The 16,509-nt window shown below is 42.7% G+C and overlaps 1 protein-coding gene across 1 annotated transcript in view; it reads right to left on the bottom strand.

Annotated features, from left to right (window-relative positions):
• Window positions 1-2,361: 2,361 nt before the first annotated feature.
• HEPHL1 (hephaestin like 1) overlaps window positions 2,362-16,509 on the bottom strand; it is a 32,611-nt gene continuing 18,463 nt past the window's right edge. The window contains exons 11-20 of the mRNA XM_054269846.1: window positions 15,355-15,567; window positions 12,791-13,004; window positions 11,058-11,197; window positions 9,919-10,059; window positions 6,736-6,842; window positions 6,025-6,247; window positions 5,144-5,283; window positions 4,403-4,562; window positions 3,029-3,121; window positions 2,362-2,950 (exon numbers count right to left, since the gene is read on the bottom strand). Coding sequence (XP_054125821.1) covers window positions 2,748-2,950; window positions 3,029-3,121; window positions 4,403-4,562; window positions 5,144-5,283; window positions 6,025-6,247; window positions 6,736-6,842; window positions 9,919-10,059; window positions 11,058-11,197; window positions 12,791-13,004; window positions 15,355-15,567 — 1,634 coding nt within the window. The 3' untranslated portion in view covers window positions 2,362-2,747. The remainder of the gene's footprint in view (window positions 2,951-3,028; window positions 3,122-4,402; window positions 4,563-5,143; window positions 5,284-6,024; window positions 6,248-6,735; window positions 6,843-9,918; window positions 10,060-11,057; window positions 11,198-12,790; window positions 13,005-15,354; window positions 15,568-16,509) is intronic.

Below are 16,509 nucleotides of genomic sequence, written 5' to 3' on the forward strand. Positions count from 1 at the left end.
TGTGCTGTTTTTGTGCTGATTTGCTGGATGAGGCCAGGAGATTTGACTCATGCTGTGTACAAGATGCAGGTGCCCCAGACATTTGTGTAATGGGACAAAGTGGTTTTCTGTTTTGCTGTATTCTTAATTTGTACCCATTCCCAATATTTAATCGCCTTTCTGCCCACTGAACAACATTGGAGCTAATGTTGTCATTAAAGTACTACAGATCTCATTTCAGAGATGTTTAGACAGTATGATACACATAAGGATAGAATTGCTTTTTTCAACATGTAGTACTGTAAATGTATCAGTAATAATTTTTGTTCTTTTTTAACTGATTTTTCATGCTACATGTGCTTAAGATTGTCACTCAACTTGTCCACTCTTTCACAACACTTTGATAAAATAGTGAAAAGCAAGGGCAAGCATGTCATGTAGTAACCCATGAGTGACTTCCAACATGAAATCTGACCACTTTTCACTGCCTTTTAACCTGTTATTTAACCTCCATGGACTCCTCATCCCATGGTGATTTCATTTCCTTAAGAAGCTTTAAGAAGACCTTCTCAAAGATCTTATGGAAATGTAAGCAGGTTATATTCATCCACGTTTCTTACCTATGCACTGAGTCCTTCAAAAACCTTCCTAAGGCACAATTTTCTTGTGGGGGAAAAAAAAGAAAGTATAAACTCTTCCGTGTTCTCTTCTGTTCCTTTGGACACTTTCCTGGTTTTGTTTTTAGAACAGTTTCAACCAGCTCCCATTGTGTGGCTGACAGAGCTTTTAGTCCTCTGGAAAGCTTTTAAAGATTGACCTTGTCACCTTTCAAGCTTTTGAATTTAGGACAGTTCCCAGTTGCTACCCCACTTTATAATCCAGATTTTTCATACTTGAGGGCCTGTAACATTCCATGGAAAACATCCCTGCCTTGGTGACTTGATCATTTCATTTTGTTGCTTAACTCTGTTCCTGCTGGTGCTTCAGCCCAGCACAGATGCTGTCCTTCAACACAGGTGTCAGGGCACAGCTGGCACAGGCTGCCTGCACCAGGCAGGCAATGGTACACTTGCTGCTTTACACTTCTTGTGATGTTTCATGATCCCTGTGGCAGGCTGTGTCCCCTGGTCTGGCAGCAGCAATGTCCTGCAGCTCTTTGGAGCCTTCGTTCTGGTTTCACAGCCACTGTCCAGCTGAGGAGCAGGACAGAGGAAATGAACTGGGCCAGAAGGTTCATACAAGTAGCTGGGGTTTTTTATTATCAATGTAATCATTTTGGCAAACTAGTTTCTACAGTCAAAACATACTTATGATTCTTTCTAAAACAGCAGGTGCATTAGCTACCCTAGAAGTGAAGTACCAAATAATTTCCTTTTGTAATAGTGCATTTTGAGTGAAAGGCTTTAATTTTGTATGTACACAGCTAAAGTTCTGCACAGACAGTATTTTTGCACAGAACAGGAGACCCCAATGTTAAAGTTTACCGGACAGGAAGATGAAAATACCTTTATTTGCCAGCTCAAATTGGAGTTTTGGAGTTGTTTATTGATATGATGTAAAATCTATAAGGGCTCAGTCCTGCATTTCTACTTCATGTGTGTGCTTTCAAATGACTGAGGAAAACAAAGAAATTACTGAGAACCTTCAACATATTGTTTGACTGGACATCAATGAAGGACACATTTAAGCTACAATAAGAGTGTTGCACAGTAAAATTTCCTACCTTTGAATACATTTTAAAGTACAGGAGTGGAAAAAATAAAATTTAAAAAAATCAAACTAGCAATTTGAATTTACATTCAAAATCAAATTTGTGTAAACAGTTTTACAAAGGTTTTTGTCCCGGAATTCCTCTGCTAGAGCTATAGCAGGCATGAGCAGGCAAGAATAAACACAACCTAACAAAAAATTAGCTATAAACATTCAAGTATCACTAAATGTGTCCTGATTCTGTCTGTCTGCCTTGCAGAGCACAAAGATCATCCTCCTGATGGCTTCATTCAGGCTGGGAGAGAGGTGCTGCTCAGTGCAAAGAAGAGGTACAGAATCAGGACCATAACAAGCAGCATTTACAAAGTCAATTAATCTCTTGGAGGTTGTTCAGAGCTAGATTTTTATAGATAAATAAAAGTTGTTAGAAACTAATGGCAGGGGCACTGCTGAACCCTTCAGGTGCAAAAATTTATTTGTAGGTCTTCAAAAATCTGTCCCCGGGGCGAAGTTTCCTCATTTAACAAGGGGAAAAAAAGAGACAATCACTTGAATGGTGGTGAATTCATTGAGCCAGACTTTGGGAAACTGCAGGGACTTGGAGGTTTGCAGCTGCTCCTTCAGAGGATGACAACTTAAGCCAGTCCCTGGTGGTTTTTATTTTCTAGTGTGAACCCAGAGTTTCTGCACAGAGCACATGGATGCCATTCTGCCTGCTCCTCACTCCTGTGAAAACCCAGTGGATGCTGCTCTGCTTAGCTGCCAGATTGGATCTTGGGCAGAGCTCATCTGAACACAGAGGAGTGGAAATGGTGATGAGTGGTACCTGGCTCTTGGAGCTGAGCTCTACAGCTCATGTGCACTCTTGTGAGCACTGGCCATGGGGTGGGACTGTCAGCATATGCCCTGCTCCAGTTTTATTAGCAGCATGTTGCCTGGCAGTGTTAGGTTTATGGTTGGACTCAGTGATCTTAGAGGTGTTCTCCAAACTTAAAGGTTTTATGGTTCTATGTTGTGAAATCCAGTGAGTGCCTGTGAATGATATTAAAAGTGGGGATTTACAGGGAATCTGCCAGAAGTGCACTTTTATCATCCAGAGCTGTGTAATGGATTCTATTTCCTTGGTGGGTGACGAAGCAGAAGAAGATTAATGCTGTTGACAGTAGAACAAGTCCAATGCAAAAAAAAGCTGCGAGTATCAGGCTGGCTTCTCCAGGACTCAAAGTTTTGCCGAAAAATTTGCCCACTTTGTTGTCATAATCTGTTAAAAGAGAGTTGTTAATGAGAAATCTGCACATGAATCTGAAGAGTTTTAAAAGGCATTTTAAAAAATCTTTACCCTTTGCAGTGGTTTCATTTGTTGCGGTAGTTTTATTGTATGTTCCATTTGTGTGTCCTCCTTCTGAAGGAACTTCCCACTCTCGTCGCCCTTCTCAGGGTGAAAAAAAGCATGGTTAAGTTGGAAACCTTAATAAATATTTTTTTGTCTTTTGAAAAATTAGAGTTGACTTTATTTCATTATTTCTACCTTGTTCATCTGAACAGAAATTGTCATTAGATCATCACAACTGTTACTCTGAGCAGCTCCATGGGCAACATTCCCCTTCTCTGTAGGCATCTCTGTTACTCCACTACTTACTGTAGTGATGGGACAAGGGGTAACTTTTAAACTGAAAGAGGGTAGATTTAGGTGGGACATAAGGAACACATTTTTTATGAGGGTGGTGAGGCACTGGCACAGGTTGCCCAGAGAAGGTGTGGATGCCCCATTCCTGGAAGCGTGCAAGGCCAGGCTGGGTGGGGCCTTGAAGAACCTGGTCTAGTGGAAGGTGTCCCTGTCCATGGCAGGGGGGTTGAAACAAGATGATCTTTATGGTTCCTTCCAACCCAAACCATTCCATTCTGCATTTGCTTGTCCATTTAAAATCTCATAGCCCACATGAATATGTGTAATCAAATAAAATCATTATATCCAAGGAAGGAGTATTTTGGCTACATTTGGCATCTACATTTGTCATCATGCTGCTACAGGGTTATAGGTATGAGGTGTGCCTACTGGCACTGTTTCAACTCTTGTAGAGGAGCGTAGCCAGCACAGTGAGGACCTAGATGCTGGATCCAGATGTTTAGTGAAGTAATGTGATGTGGAGACACTCACAAAACACTTTCAGCTTCACTTACATGTGTTGGAAGAGACAAGCACCACTCAAAAAGTTTGCCACCTTTTCTTAGCCAAGAGATCACCTATTTCTTGGACAAGATGAACAACCATTTTCTGGAGCTCCTTTTATCCCAGCTGGTGCCTGCCTGTGCATGGAGGAGCCCAAACGGCTCTGCAAGTCATCATGGCTCACAGGAAGGAACCAGCACTATGCCAGACTGTAAGCCCTCCTGCACAGTGAGGCAAAAAGGCTGAACAACAGCTTTGCAGATGTTTTCTGTGCCACCTTTGAAGGACAAATGGTCCCTAGGCTGCCACTGTCTCAGAAGGGCACTTGTGAAGCACCAACTGGTTTCAAGTTGCAGCAAAGTGTACCAAAGATTGCCATGTCACCAGGGGTGTTTGTCCTGTCTCTTATCACTGCTAACTGGCTGTGGCAGTGCAGGTGCTTCCCACCAGTGCACAGGTGAGCTCTCTTCCTTTCATCCATGCCTTCCATCCAACTGTGCTGCAATACCACCTCTGAGTCCTGGGATGTTTCTGATACTGCACCTGATTTATTGATGGTGTAGGTTGTCTCCATGCCAGCATGGATGTGATCGGCCACGTGGCAGTGCAGAAGCCACGTCCCAGGGTTTTCTGCTACAAGTTCAACTGTCTGAAAAGTCCCAGGGAAAAGGTCATATACATCTCCTCTGTGGTCCTTATCTGTCTGTGGCAAAGCAAAACCAGAATTGTGAGTCATGCCTCAAATACTCCCCCATGGGCACTAAAATATTCCAGTCAGAATTCCAGCTCCTTAAGGCAGATCAAATGCTTCTTGTACATTTCTAGTGAGCATCATCCAGAGAAACTGAGGTCTGTGGACACCTCTCATTTAATCCATCATAAAAAAGCAGACCCCTTCTGTTGACTCCAACTTTTGGCTGAGCAAAGGTGTTTCTTTGAAATATTTTTCAGGTAGTCCTGCCAGTGGCAAACTGTCACAGCATAAAACCGTACTCCAACACGGCATAACTATAATCTCCTCCCTATATTTTCCCTCACACCTATGGGTAATCATATATTTTAACCCACCTAAGCATGTCCTCTACTAGGGTAATAGAAGCTTTGCAAGTATCTCATTTATTATGTATTTCCTTCAAATGCAAAACTCCCACCCACCTCAGCACCAGCCCAGGGCTCTGTGCCTAAGTGACAAAGCCAGGCTGGAAATATGGAATTTTTTTGTTTGTTTTTCTCATAAATTTACCATAACACTATAAAAGTTTTATTTTGATTTATTTTACCAACCTTGAAGATGAAGGTCTGTGCATGGAAGTGAACTGTGTGGATGTCCACTTCATTGCCCATTCCTATCAAATACCAGTTTGTCCTATCACCTTCATTCATCGTTAGACCCAAGAGACTGTTGTAAATCTTCCCATTGATTGCTGGAAGAATGACAAAAATAGGAATGATTAATAATTGGCCATGGTATGGGTGATTATAACCTCTACTTCAGGCACCCTTTGCACTTTGAGGGTAGAAGGAGTGTTCAGGCAGACAGGGGACAGGCATGTGTGGTCAGGACAAGTGCTGTCCCCAGTGACCACTGCCACTGCAGGGAGACAGTCATGCTTTCGTTTCAGTTTCCAAATTGTGTAAGTATACATCAACAAACATTTTTTCTGTCTTACAGAGCATCAAACTAGTTTTGTACTGGTTGAGATTGAACTCCTGAGCAAACTGGATTTATGCTGAGAAGCTTGGAAAAAGAGGGAATAGAATTTTTGCCTAAAATGGGTACCAGCTGTAGAGAGAAAAGTTTGCTTTGCCAGGGCTGTGTGTGTCCCCATCCAGTCTATTCAGCCTGGCTTCTGGACTGGCTGCAAATACAGCCACAGTTTTAAAATATCATCCCTATGCTCATAAAAAACAAGGCTGGGAGGGACACAGCTCACAAATGACAAGGAAATCCTGGCAGGGCAGTCTCTTCCCAAAAGTATAAGAGTAAACTATCTTGTTAGAAAAATGTATTGGCTGGGCCTTGTGAAATCTTTTTGTTTCCAGCATTGCAATTTATGAAGTTGTCACATGGCTGGGTAACTGCAGGCTGAGTCCAATGTGTCCCTAAAAGGGCTGTGAAAAATAAACATCTTTCCTCTTGGCTGCTGCTGCCGAGTCCTGCATACCATGCTTGCTGTTGCCATCTTCAAAGTTCTCAGTGGAATTAAAATCATCAGGATTCTTATGAAGGTATGTTTCAATATTTTCTTTCAAATACCAAGATTCATTTTCATCGAACACCATGAACAGAAGAGTAAATTCACGATCGATGTCTTTCCTCAGACCTCTTTCATCTAAAGTTCCTTTTCTGCAAACTACAAGAGGCCCAATCAGACCACTGTACGTGTCCTGAAATAAAATAAACATATGCATTACAGATTTTCAATTCATCCAGTTATGAAATAGATACAGATTAACTGAAGATTAAATTGCTTTTTCCTATCAGATGAGAAAAAATCAGTCTAATTAAAAACTTCTTCCTCTGTGTGTCTCTCTGTTAATATACCAAAGCAATGACGTCCTGTGGTCCCTTTCAACCTTACTCATTCTGTGATTCTGTGATTTTGTGTAATGTTTTGTCTTTACCCCAAATCCCCTCAACTGTTCTTTAAGGAGGGAATCACATTACTGTGGTGTATGCCTTGGGATTTCTGTAGCTTAAATTACCCAGGCATGTGCAACTGTTGGTAAAGAGTTCAAAGCATCTAGCTCTGTAAATGGTGTCTCTAGCCTGTAGTCCTCTCCCAGCTGAGAAGCAGGATCCTTTCATAAACATTACAGAAGGCACGACATGTTAGCCAAAGCAATGCAAGTTTTAATGGCCATTTCTTGGTTACCTTAACAAAATTTGCTGTTGAATAATAAACCCAAGTGATACAATTTGGATCTGTTTTGCCAGGACCGGATCGTTCCGGGACGTTCCACCTGTAGGTGTTTATTTCCCCTGAAACAGAGAGAGAGCAATTTTACCTTGAGCAGCTAAGTATTAGAAGCTTTGAATGGTATCTAACTCAGACCTCCTATCCTTCTCATCAAAAAACTGTCTGCATCAAAACTACCTGTGGAAGCATGCAGCAATGGGATAGGGATATGATTCTGCCTTCCAGGAGGTCAGTGAGGTTCCAGTGGTGTTAGTGAAGGCAGATTGCTCCAGAAATAAAGATCTGCAAATGATTCTGACAAAAGTGGCATCCCACAGAAGGAAGTTTACAGACAGGACTCTTCATCTTTGCCTTCGACAAAACCTGCAGTAATTCAATGATCTCAGCTGCTGATACTTAAGGTCAGATGAGGCATTGGGAGCCAAGCCCAGAAAATGTTTCTTGGACCTTCTCAATTTAAGAGGGCCAAAAGAAGTGGCGGTTGCCACTGCGATTTTGCAGAGGGTGCTGCAGAAGTGTGTCAGCTGTGGGCCTGGATAGGAGAGCTGGATATGTACCAACCTGCTGTGTGGGGGGAGCAGGGGGGTTCTTTCATCTTCCAGATAAGACCTTGCTCCACAGCAATTACCAGAGAATCTCTATCCCTTCCCAAATGTCATCATCTCTGCCACATCATCCCTGAGCAGAAATTCCCTGGCCTCTGATTTTAAAAAAACTGTAACAAATGGATGAGAAAATGATCTGTTTGAGTGAGGATCATTTCTCTGCACCGAACACAAACATCTGCGTTCAGATGAAATGCCTATGCTGTGTTTCCCTGCTTTGCTTTTTTGCTGGTACTTCAGGAAAGGGTAGGAGACCAAGATGTGGTCAACACCTTGCCCTTTTAAGTGGTGGAGAAATGTTGAACCAAGCAGCCTCTGTCCCAAAAGTCTTTCAGGGTGACAACAGCCAAGAGCATCGTGGGACATGCTGTGAGTCAGGTTAAAACCAGGAAATCACAGAACCATGGTTTTAGTACAGCTACAGCACAACAGCTGCCAATGGCTGTGAGCATCTAGGCAAGGAGAGTTTTCAAGCTTAAAGGGTTGGGAAATGTCTAAGCCTAGTTATTGTGTCACTGAGCCACTACACTGTTCATGCATCATGCAGCAGTGGGTTTTAATTGTACAGTAGCAACTACAAAAACAAAAAAGTGGTGACTTTCAACTCTCATACAATATGAGATGGGTCTCATATAAGTATTGCAATATCATTTACTCTTACAGGATAAGCATCATGTCATGGAGACATTAAGACCATGTCATGGAGACATGGAGGCCAGGGAAATGTTTCTCATCCACCTGTATCTAACCTACATGTCATCACCTCTTTTTAGAAGGTGTGATCTGAGAAGGGAGGCTGCTCATGGTCCTCCACCCCTTCCTTGCTTTTTCTTCCTCAGCTCAGGATGTTTGGAGGCTGTAGATGGAAAAAAAATCTCTATCCTACTTAAAGCTGACACACTTCAGAAGGCATTGAAGACTGATCTTTGAAGTTCAAATAAGCTATAACCCTTGAAAAAAGCTATAAACATGAGGAAAATTGATGTTTTCTCCCTTTTTTCCTTCTGGGTAATTGGAAGAATGGCCAGGGAGAGAACAAAGCTGTGGCAGATGAGAGCTGGTCTAGCATAGGTTGCTATGGATATGCTTTCTGCATCTATTTACCATGCCCCCCACAGTTTCTTTAGGACCTGGCAGTGCTCTCAGAAGCACAGTTTGTCAGGATGCAAATCTGTCTGATGACTGATTTAGGATTTAGTAGAATTAGACAGTCTTTGGCAAGTTTGGGGTGAGCAGTCCAGCCTGGCCTAGGAAGAAAGACAGTGAGGATTTCTAGATGATGCTGGTGGGGACTGAGGTGCCCAGAAATTTTTCTTGTTTCAGGGATTTCATTTCTATGTCAACTGCTCTTTCCAAACTCCTAAGGAAAAGTCAGTCCTTAGATCCTGTTGAAGAATGCTTTTGGCTTGCTCTCCAACACAGACACCTTCCCTCATCTAACTCATCCCAAGCCTGCTCCCATGTGGACACAGGAGATATAACAGTAGTGTTCCCCTTGTTACATCTCAAACGCCAGCCTAACAGTGTCAACATCATCATGGAGCAAATTACAAAACAAAGGAATTGTATATAAACCAGTTCCTTTTCTTTCCCCTCCCCCATGTATTAACCTCAGGTATACATTCACCAAACTGCAGCAAGGCAGATGCTGGCTCACATTTGGGCATGAGTTTCTGTGTATTTGTATTTTACCGACACAGCTGCTCACAGGAAAGAAATTTCAGCTTGCAAAGAGCTTTATTACATCAAAATTTCTTTACATTTAGTTTCACACTGGAGTTCACAAATACTGCAAAAAAAATTTGTATGGGTGTTGGAAAGCAAAGGTGGGTACATTTTGGATTGACTACTATGCCTGGGTTTGACTTCCTACTTAGAACATAAACCCAACAAAAAAATTGAAGTTTGAAAAGGAATAAATAGAAGTTTAAACAGGAATAAAACAGGAATTAGACAGGAATTTTTCTATATGAAAAACTGTTATCCACTGTTTCCTCACTAGAAACTGAGGCATATTTGGTACACTTTTCAAGGGTTATTAATTCACATGACAGCTACATTTGGCATTTTATGCATGAGTCTGAATGCAAATGCCAATTCTCTGTAGCTTGAGAGAGGCAGAGTTAATATTAACATCTGCAATTCTTACCTCTGAATTTGAAAGCTTTTAAAACATTGTTAGAGTGTCAGTTTGGAGCCAAATGCAGCACTGGCTTACATTTCTCTTGCTGTGATTATGGGCCTGCTTCTCTCTCTTTTGGAGGTTGTCTAGTGGTTTTACATTCCTGTTTCTACCCCTGATAGGAATGAAGGCTTATTCTCTGCCCAAACATGCTCACTTGGTCAAGAACCTACATGTCTAGAAAGTCAGAACTGTAGCTGAATAAGCATTGAGCATATTGTGCCTGGGAGAACATATAGATATGGGCAAGTTTGAAAGAGAGATTATCATTAATGTGCTAAAATGCTTTTATATACAGCCTTTGTAGCTCAAAGAAAAGAAGGGGGGGGAAAAGAAAAAAGGGAGCCTTACCAGGGAGGGTAATTGGTGTCTCAGGCTGTTCTTCACAACCAACCTCTTCTATACCATGTGCACTTACTGAGTAAGGCCTGCTGGCTTTGTTCTTAAATACGATCAGTACGGAGTCACCGACCTCAGCATGGAGTAGTGGCCCTGAAGTCAAACAGGAGATGCCAGTGTTTAATGCTGCTTTTCTGAATTCAACAAACTTTCAATAGCTTGGCCTGGGAGTAGAGCCAAGGTCTCTATCAAAATCATTGGGCTTTTCTATTCTTCCAGGAAAGCCATCAAAATTGTATTATCTCAGCTGATTAAAAGCTCTGTATGTACAAATAATCCCTTTTCAGTCAATGAAGATAATTGTTCTCTCTGAAGACAGGTCTTTGAACAGCTGTTTTCTAAGGAGAACTCCTGAGGATGGCTTTTGAATCTTTCAAAATGTTATTGTCCTTCAGAAAAGGAAATTGTAAACGTATTCCTGAGAAGGTTATCCTGAGGGAAGAGTATGAAACTGTATCAGGAGAGGCTTAGTTTTAGTATTAGGAAAAGGTTCTCTACCCAGGGGGTGGTTGGGCACTGGAACAGGCTCCCCAGGGAAGTGGACACAGCACCGAGCCTGACAGAGTTCAAGGAGTATTTGGACAGCACTGTCAGGAACAGGGTGTGAGTCATGCAGGGCTAGGAGTTGGACGCTGATGATCTTCCAACTCATGATATTCTAAAACTCTATGACTATTTTATGACCAGTTGCTGCCTGCTTTTCACCCCATAAAAAACCTGAACTGATGGTTATTTTACGATGGGTAAAATTATGTCTTGCCAATTGCAAACACAAATCCATCTCCTTAATATTATCTTAATCTGTTTACAAGAGTCTCCCCCATGTTACAAGCTCTGAAGCTAAAGTGAATCCTGGAATTGCCATTATAGCACTCCTTAGGATACTCCTTATTCATGTTCAAGAATTAATTCTTTAATTTGGAAAGGATCTTTACACTCAGCAGTTATATAAATAGCATGTAAAATAACTGACACCTGGAATAGGCGTCAGATCCATATTTTCCATCTTAATAAAGCTAGAAAACATAGTTTTTGGAAAGCAATCCTCTCTCTGAGCACAGCTTGGTCTGTGAGACATGAGAGCTACTTGCCCAGGATTTCCAAGTGTTCCTCCTCTTCTGTCCTCACTTTGCGCTGTATGAAGTTGCCACTTGTGTACTCCCTGTAAACCACCTTCTTGTATTTTGAACCAATCAGGTCCTCTGCTTGGCCCAGAAAAACATGCCCATAGCTGCAAAATAAAATGCAATAAAAGCACTAAAGTGTACATAGCTGAAAGCTAGTAACTGTTGTGCTATTCACAACAGATTCAATGAGAATATACAGCTTGATCGAATGTGATGATGCATGTGAAGGCCCTGAGAGATGCAGGAGGTTTTGAATAGCAAATAGCAAGAGTGATAATCCTTACTGAATGCACACCCTCGTCAAACAGGTAAAGCTGAGGATAAGATGCACTCTCCAAGAATTTTGGGAACACAAATCCTTCACCAGAGCTGGAGTAGGGGTAAAGTGTGAGATGAGAGTGGTTTCAGCTGCCCTCTCCAGCTGCATTGTTCACTCCAATAACAGATACTGCCTGTCCCTGGAAACTTGAATCCTCCTATCATGATGGCTGCTTTTGCTGTCTTGGCTATTAGCCACGGGAAGATGATAAACAAAGCCTGACCTTTGAAAACAAATGCGATCCATCATCTGAGATAAGAGGGAGCTGTTTTACCCTTCCCTCCTGCTGCTGTGCACTGCCCACGCTGGATGCTTTCCCAACATGATGATAAAAGGAGAAATGTATTTTCATTCTGCACCGGGAAGAGGATGCTTTCCAGGTTTCCCTAGTGTGTGGCTGCTCCCATGGGATCCCAGAGGGCTGGCTCGCCGGCAGAGGACACTCACAAGCCGCTGTGCAGCTGAGCCTTCACCCTCTCTGCGAGCAGCCGCCTCCTGGCAGCTCATCTCCGGGGTGCCCCTGGCAGGGGAGTTGCAAGGCTGGCTCACAATACACTAAATAAAACCAAACCACTGATTTTGCCCCAGGGATACTGCTTACTGTGTAGTGAGATGTGTGTGCAACAGCAGCCTTTGACAGTAGTGGAGTTTATGTTTTCTTTAAACTAACATCATCACCTGCTTTCCAAAATACACTCTTCAGGTGTATTTTTTACAGACTCCTCTTCCTCTGTACAAGAAGCACTTTCACAGATGCTTTTCTAAGGTTTATTTTTGACATAAGTTCGTTATTGATTTCACCAAAGTGTCCTCAGAGACCAGTCTATGCAATATGATCTGGAATGTGTATTTTTTTCACAAGTTTTTTATTCCTCACACAGTGGAGTGATTCAGTTGCAGGGTTACTTATGTTCTGATCTTCTCAGGGGATCTAGGGGCTACCATGCTGCAGGAAAGCAGACTCAGCACCCCCATCATGCATCTGCATTGCATTGCCTACAGGAGCTCACATCTGGAACAGGTGCCTTTCTCCTATATGAAAACCAGAAGTCTGGGATGGCAAGGCTGGGAAGAGTAAGGGAGAGAAGAGGGTTGGGGGGCATCATTGGAAGGTTGAGCCAGGGCTGGAACACAAACTTGGAGGCCCTCTTGAATTCAACAGCATTACAAGACACTCTGAAATGAAAGCATTTGAAACTGGAGCCTATGAACTAGTCTAAACTGAGAGGCTGTGACTTTGTAAATACATTTTCTCATATTATGTTTGGCAAAGAGTACCTCCTAAAAATACAAGGTTGGCATCATGAAATGGTGCTTCAAAGTTTCCCCTCCACTGTGAGTGTGTCTTGTGCCCACAACAGTTTTTTGGGTTGGGTACCTTTCCTCATAGCTGCTGATGTTGTAAACCTTTGGTGCTGAGCTCTTATTTGAGGCATAGTCCCACTCCACCTCCTCTGCAGCAATGTAATAGACCCTCATGGCTCCACGCTGCTGCTGGGCTCTGCTGGGGCTGCGGCAGCTGCTCACCTCGTAGAGATGCTTCATCCCACCAACAAAGTGATCAAAAGTCCTGCAAACCACTTTGAAGGTGCCTGGAAAGAAAAGCACATGGCATTTAAGCAATTAAAAAACCTAAGAAGCATCTTGACAAATTAGGTCCTGTGTACATCTCTGATCTGTCCTCAGATAATCCTAATGTATAATGCTGTATGGAAAGTCAAGCAAGAGGATGTTTAAATAGAATGATAGAATATCCTAGGCTGGAAAAGATCTCCAAGATTATCAAGTCAGCCATTAACCCAGTGCTGCCAAGTGTACCACTAAACCATGTCCCTAAATGCCATCTCTACAATCTTTTAAATACATGCAGGGATTGTGACTCTACCACTTCCTGGGCAGCCTGCTCCAATGAACTAAAACTCCCTGATGCAACCTGAGGTTATTTCCTCTTTTCCTGTCACTTGGTACCCCTTGGGAGAGGAGACTAGCACCCAGGTAGTTATAGAGAGTGAGAACAACCCCTCTGAGCCTCCTTTTCTCCAGACTGAACACTCCCTCAGCTGTTTCTCACCAGACTTGTGCTCCAGACCCTTCCCCAGCTCTGCTGCCCTTCTCTGGACACGCTCCAGCCCCTCAACATCCTTCTTGTAGTGAGGGGCCCAGAACTGGACACAGAATTGGAGGTGTGGTCTCAACAGAGCTGAGTACAGGGGGACAATCCCTGCCCTGCTCCTGCTGGCCACACCAGTGCTGATCCAGGCCATCAGCCTTCTTGGCCACCTGGGCACACTCTGGATCATGTTCAGCTGCTGTTGTCCAGCACCTCCAAGTCCTCTTCTGCTGAGATGTTTCCCAGACACTCTGTCTGCAGTCTTTGGCATTACATGGGATTATTGTGAGCCAAGTGCAGGACACAGCAGGACTTGACCTTGTTTTGCTCCATAGGAAAAACCAGCCTGCTCCATCTTTGCTCAAAAATCACCATAAATTACTTCTAACTATTTGAGTTAGATCAGCTTGGCCAAGGAAACTCTGAAAAGCACTTGGGTGTCTGGCAGGAGGAATAAGCTTGCCAGCAAGCCTCACTGCCAGCGAGCCCATGCTGCAGACATGCCCACGAGGAACATGGGAAGAGGAGGAGGAAGCACTCATTGCAAAACTCAGTGAAGGCATGGAGAAACAAGGGGTGTGTTTCAGAGATGCCGGTTCCTTGTCCCTGAACATAGAGCCACTTTACCAGCCTTCAGTGCAAGGGACTCTCCATGGAGCCCCTGCAGTTTGTCTGGTGTAATCAGGCTGAAGAAGGGCTCTGCAATACAGATACAGACCCACGATACCGGAATGCCTTTATACTCTCCTTCTCTTCTGCCCATTTACTCAAGCAGAAGCTGACTGTGATGTTGTCTTGTACAGCTCCACCTGCTAGCACTGTGTGAAGGAGGAAAGCACTTTCACAGCTGCTTTGTATGTGAGTCAGTGATAGAATCAAAATTAAAAGCATAGCCTTGTCCAGACTAGTTCTCAGTCTATTTCTTGCACCTCAGAGGCAATAGTGATTAAAGAGATAAAATAATATGTAATTAAAATAAAATCACAAGCATTGACGATTGTAAAGATCTGATAATTCATTCAATTTATGTTATTGCTGATAAAAGGTTAGACAAAAATTAATAATCTCTTAGAATAATTGTTTTGTGTAAGATCTACAGTGCAGTTTCATGACAGATGGTGGAAATGTTTGGGATTTGTGTTAGAAAAATTTCAGTTGTCTTACAGCATCTGCAACAGAGGTCTAACCTGGCACATACACAACTCCAATGTACATTTCTATCAAGTGCCCTGGCCATGGATGGCCCTTGGCATAGCTTTGTACAACCCTGATGACTCTATTAATTTACACAGAGTTGCATCAATACAAAGCAAGGTAATGTTGTACTTTATATGATGAAGATTATTTGGTGTCTCCAGAAAACAACTCACACTCTCCTGGTTTGAAGTATGAATCACTGGATTACCCATGAGATTTAAAAGTACTTTTAATGTATAAGCTTCTGAAGAAACTCTTAAAGACTATTACTGAAAAGCTTTGTTGAAGTCCTAAAATACCTTAAATGATGCTGACTATCCACTTGGCAGTGAATTTGCTTTTCTAAAAATGTCTGTTTGGAGAATTATAAAATTCTATGAGCATCATGTTAGCTATCTCTCTGCCTGCTGCTCTACCCATCCCTAAGTCATTAAAGCCTCTGGTTTTTGGTGCACATGAATATGTACACCTTCCCAGAAAATTAATCCAGCCTGAATTCTCAGCTATGCCAGGTCCCCAGTGTCTCTCTCCTGGCTTTCAGCGTCCTTGTGCAGAGCAGAACATCTCACTGTCTTTTATTTTGGCTCACTGGTATCTGCAAGCGCCACACAACCAAAATCAGTTCATGAACATACCCACACGGTCTGGCTGCATTAGTGCTGTCCCTGATAAATGAGGGAACAAGGCCAGCCCATCCCTTGTTGTCCCTCTCAGGTCGATGGTGTTTCCTTGGAAATGAACCCCGTGCATGTCGTAGTGACTGCCCAGCCCAATGAGGTGCCAGGAGACCTTGTCATTCTTGCACATGGTCAGGCCTGGTAGATTGCCATACAAGTAGCCATTGACAGCTGGAGGAGAAGGAAAAAATCATGGTTAGCAGCAGGTCCACAAGAATGCATTACAGAACCTCCTACCACCCACCTGGCCAAAGACTCATGACTCAGCAAGTCACTAAAGGGGCATTTTGTGAAGCAAAAGTAGGATTGGAGGACACCAAATTAACATCTAAGTGCTATTTCTATAAACTCAGAACTTCTACCTCTTTGGTTTTAGCCTGTAAAATATTGTAATAGCCCTCTGCTATTGTGATGTAGCACTCCTCCTCTGAGCTTTTGAGTGTACCTCCCAGACACCAGCCAAGTGTACAAATTTGGTATCTCCTTTCAGCCTGGAGAATGAATAACCACATCATTAAGGCTATGGAGAGGGCCATAAAGAGTCTGAGTTACAAGGGTGTTATAAGACAAAACACCCTAATCCTCAAATTGTTCTCTGTGATCAATGTGTGAAAGATGCTATAAAAGAACAAAACTTCAGTATGGTAGTTCCATCTCATAGAAGAAGAATAAAATAGACAGGTCTAGAAAGCCCCTGAGTTCTCTAAAAATATATACCTAAAGCACAGGTAGGTTATGTGATTTGGTCAAGTTTGTCATCCCAGGGATACCTTGAAGGAGATCCATGCTGAAGTCAGATACTTGCATCCAGAAATGATGTTGTAAAATATTTTTGGCCATTCCCCTAATCTTTGTGTCTCCTCTTTCAGAGGTGGTCACTGCCCAGCAGGGCAGGTAGATTTTACTGCATGAGTCAGTGCCAAGGCCAGCAGTGAAATTTAAAACACTAGTGAACTTTGGCTTCTTCTGCACCTGTCTCTGGCATTGTGCCTTTTTACAGAACTAAGTATTGTATCTAAAATCACTGCTCTGTTCCCTTTTTCCAAATGTATTTGTAGATGGATGCACTCATTGCCATTGTGACTGGAGTTTCAATGTGCACTCCAAGGGCAT

Source organism: Melozone crissalis, unplaced genomic scaffold (assembly GCF_028551555.1).
Source record: "Melozone crissalis strain CALT ecotype California unplaced genomic scaffold, PUWL_Pcris_2 ptg000008l_1, whole genome shotgun sequence".
NCBI lineage: Eukaryota > Metazoa > Chordata > Aves > Passeriformes > Passerellidae > Melozone > Melozone crissalis.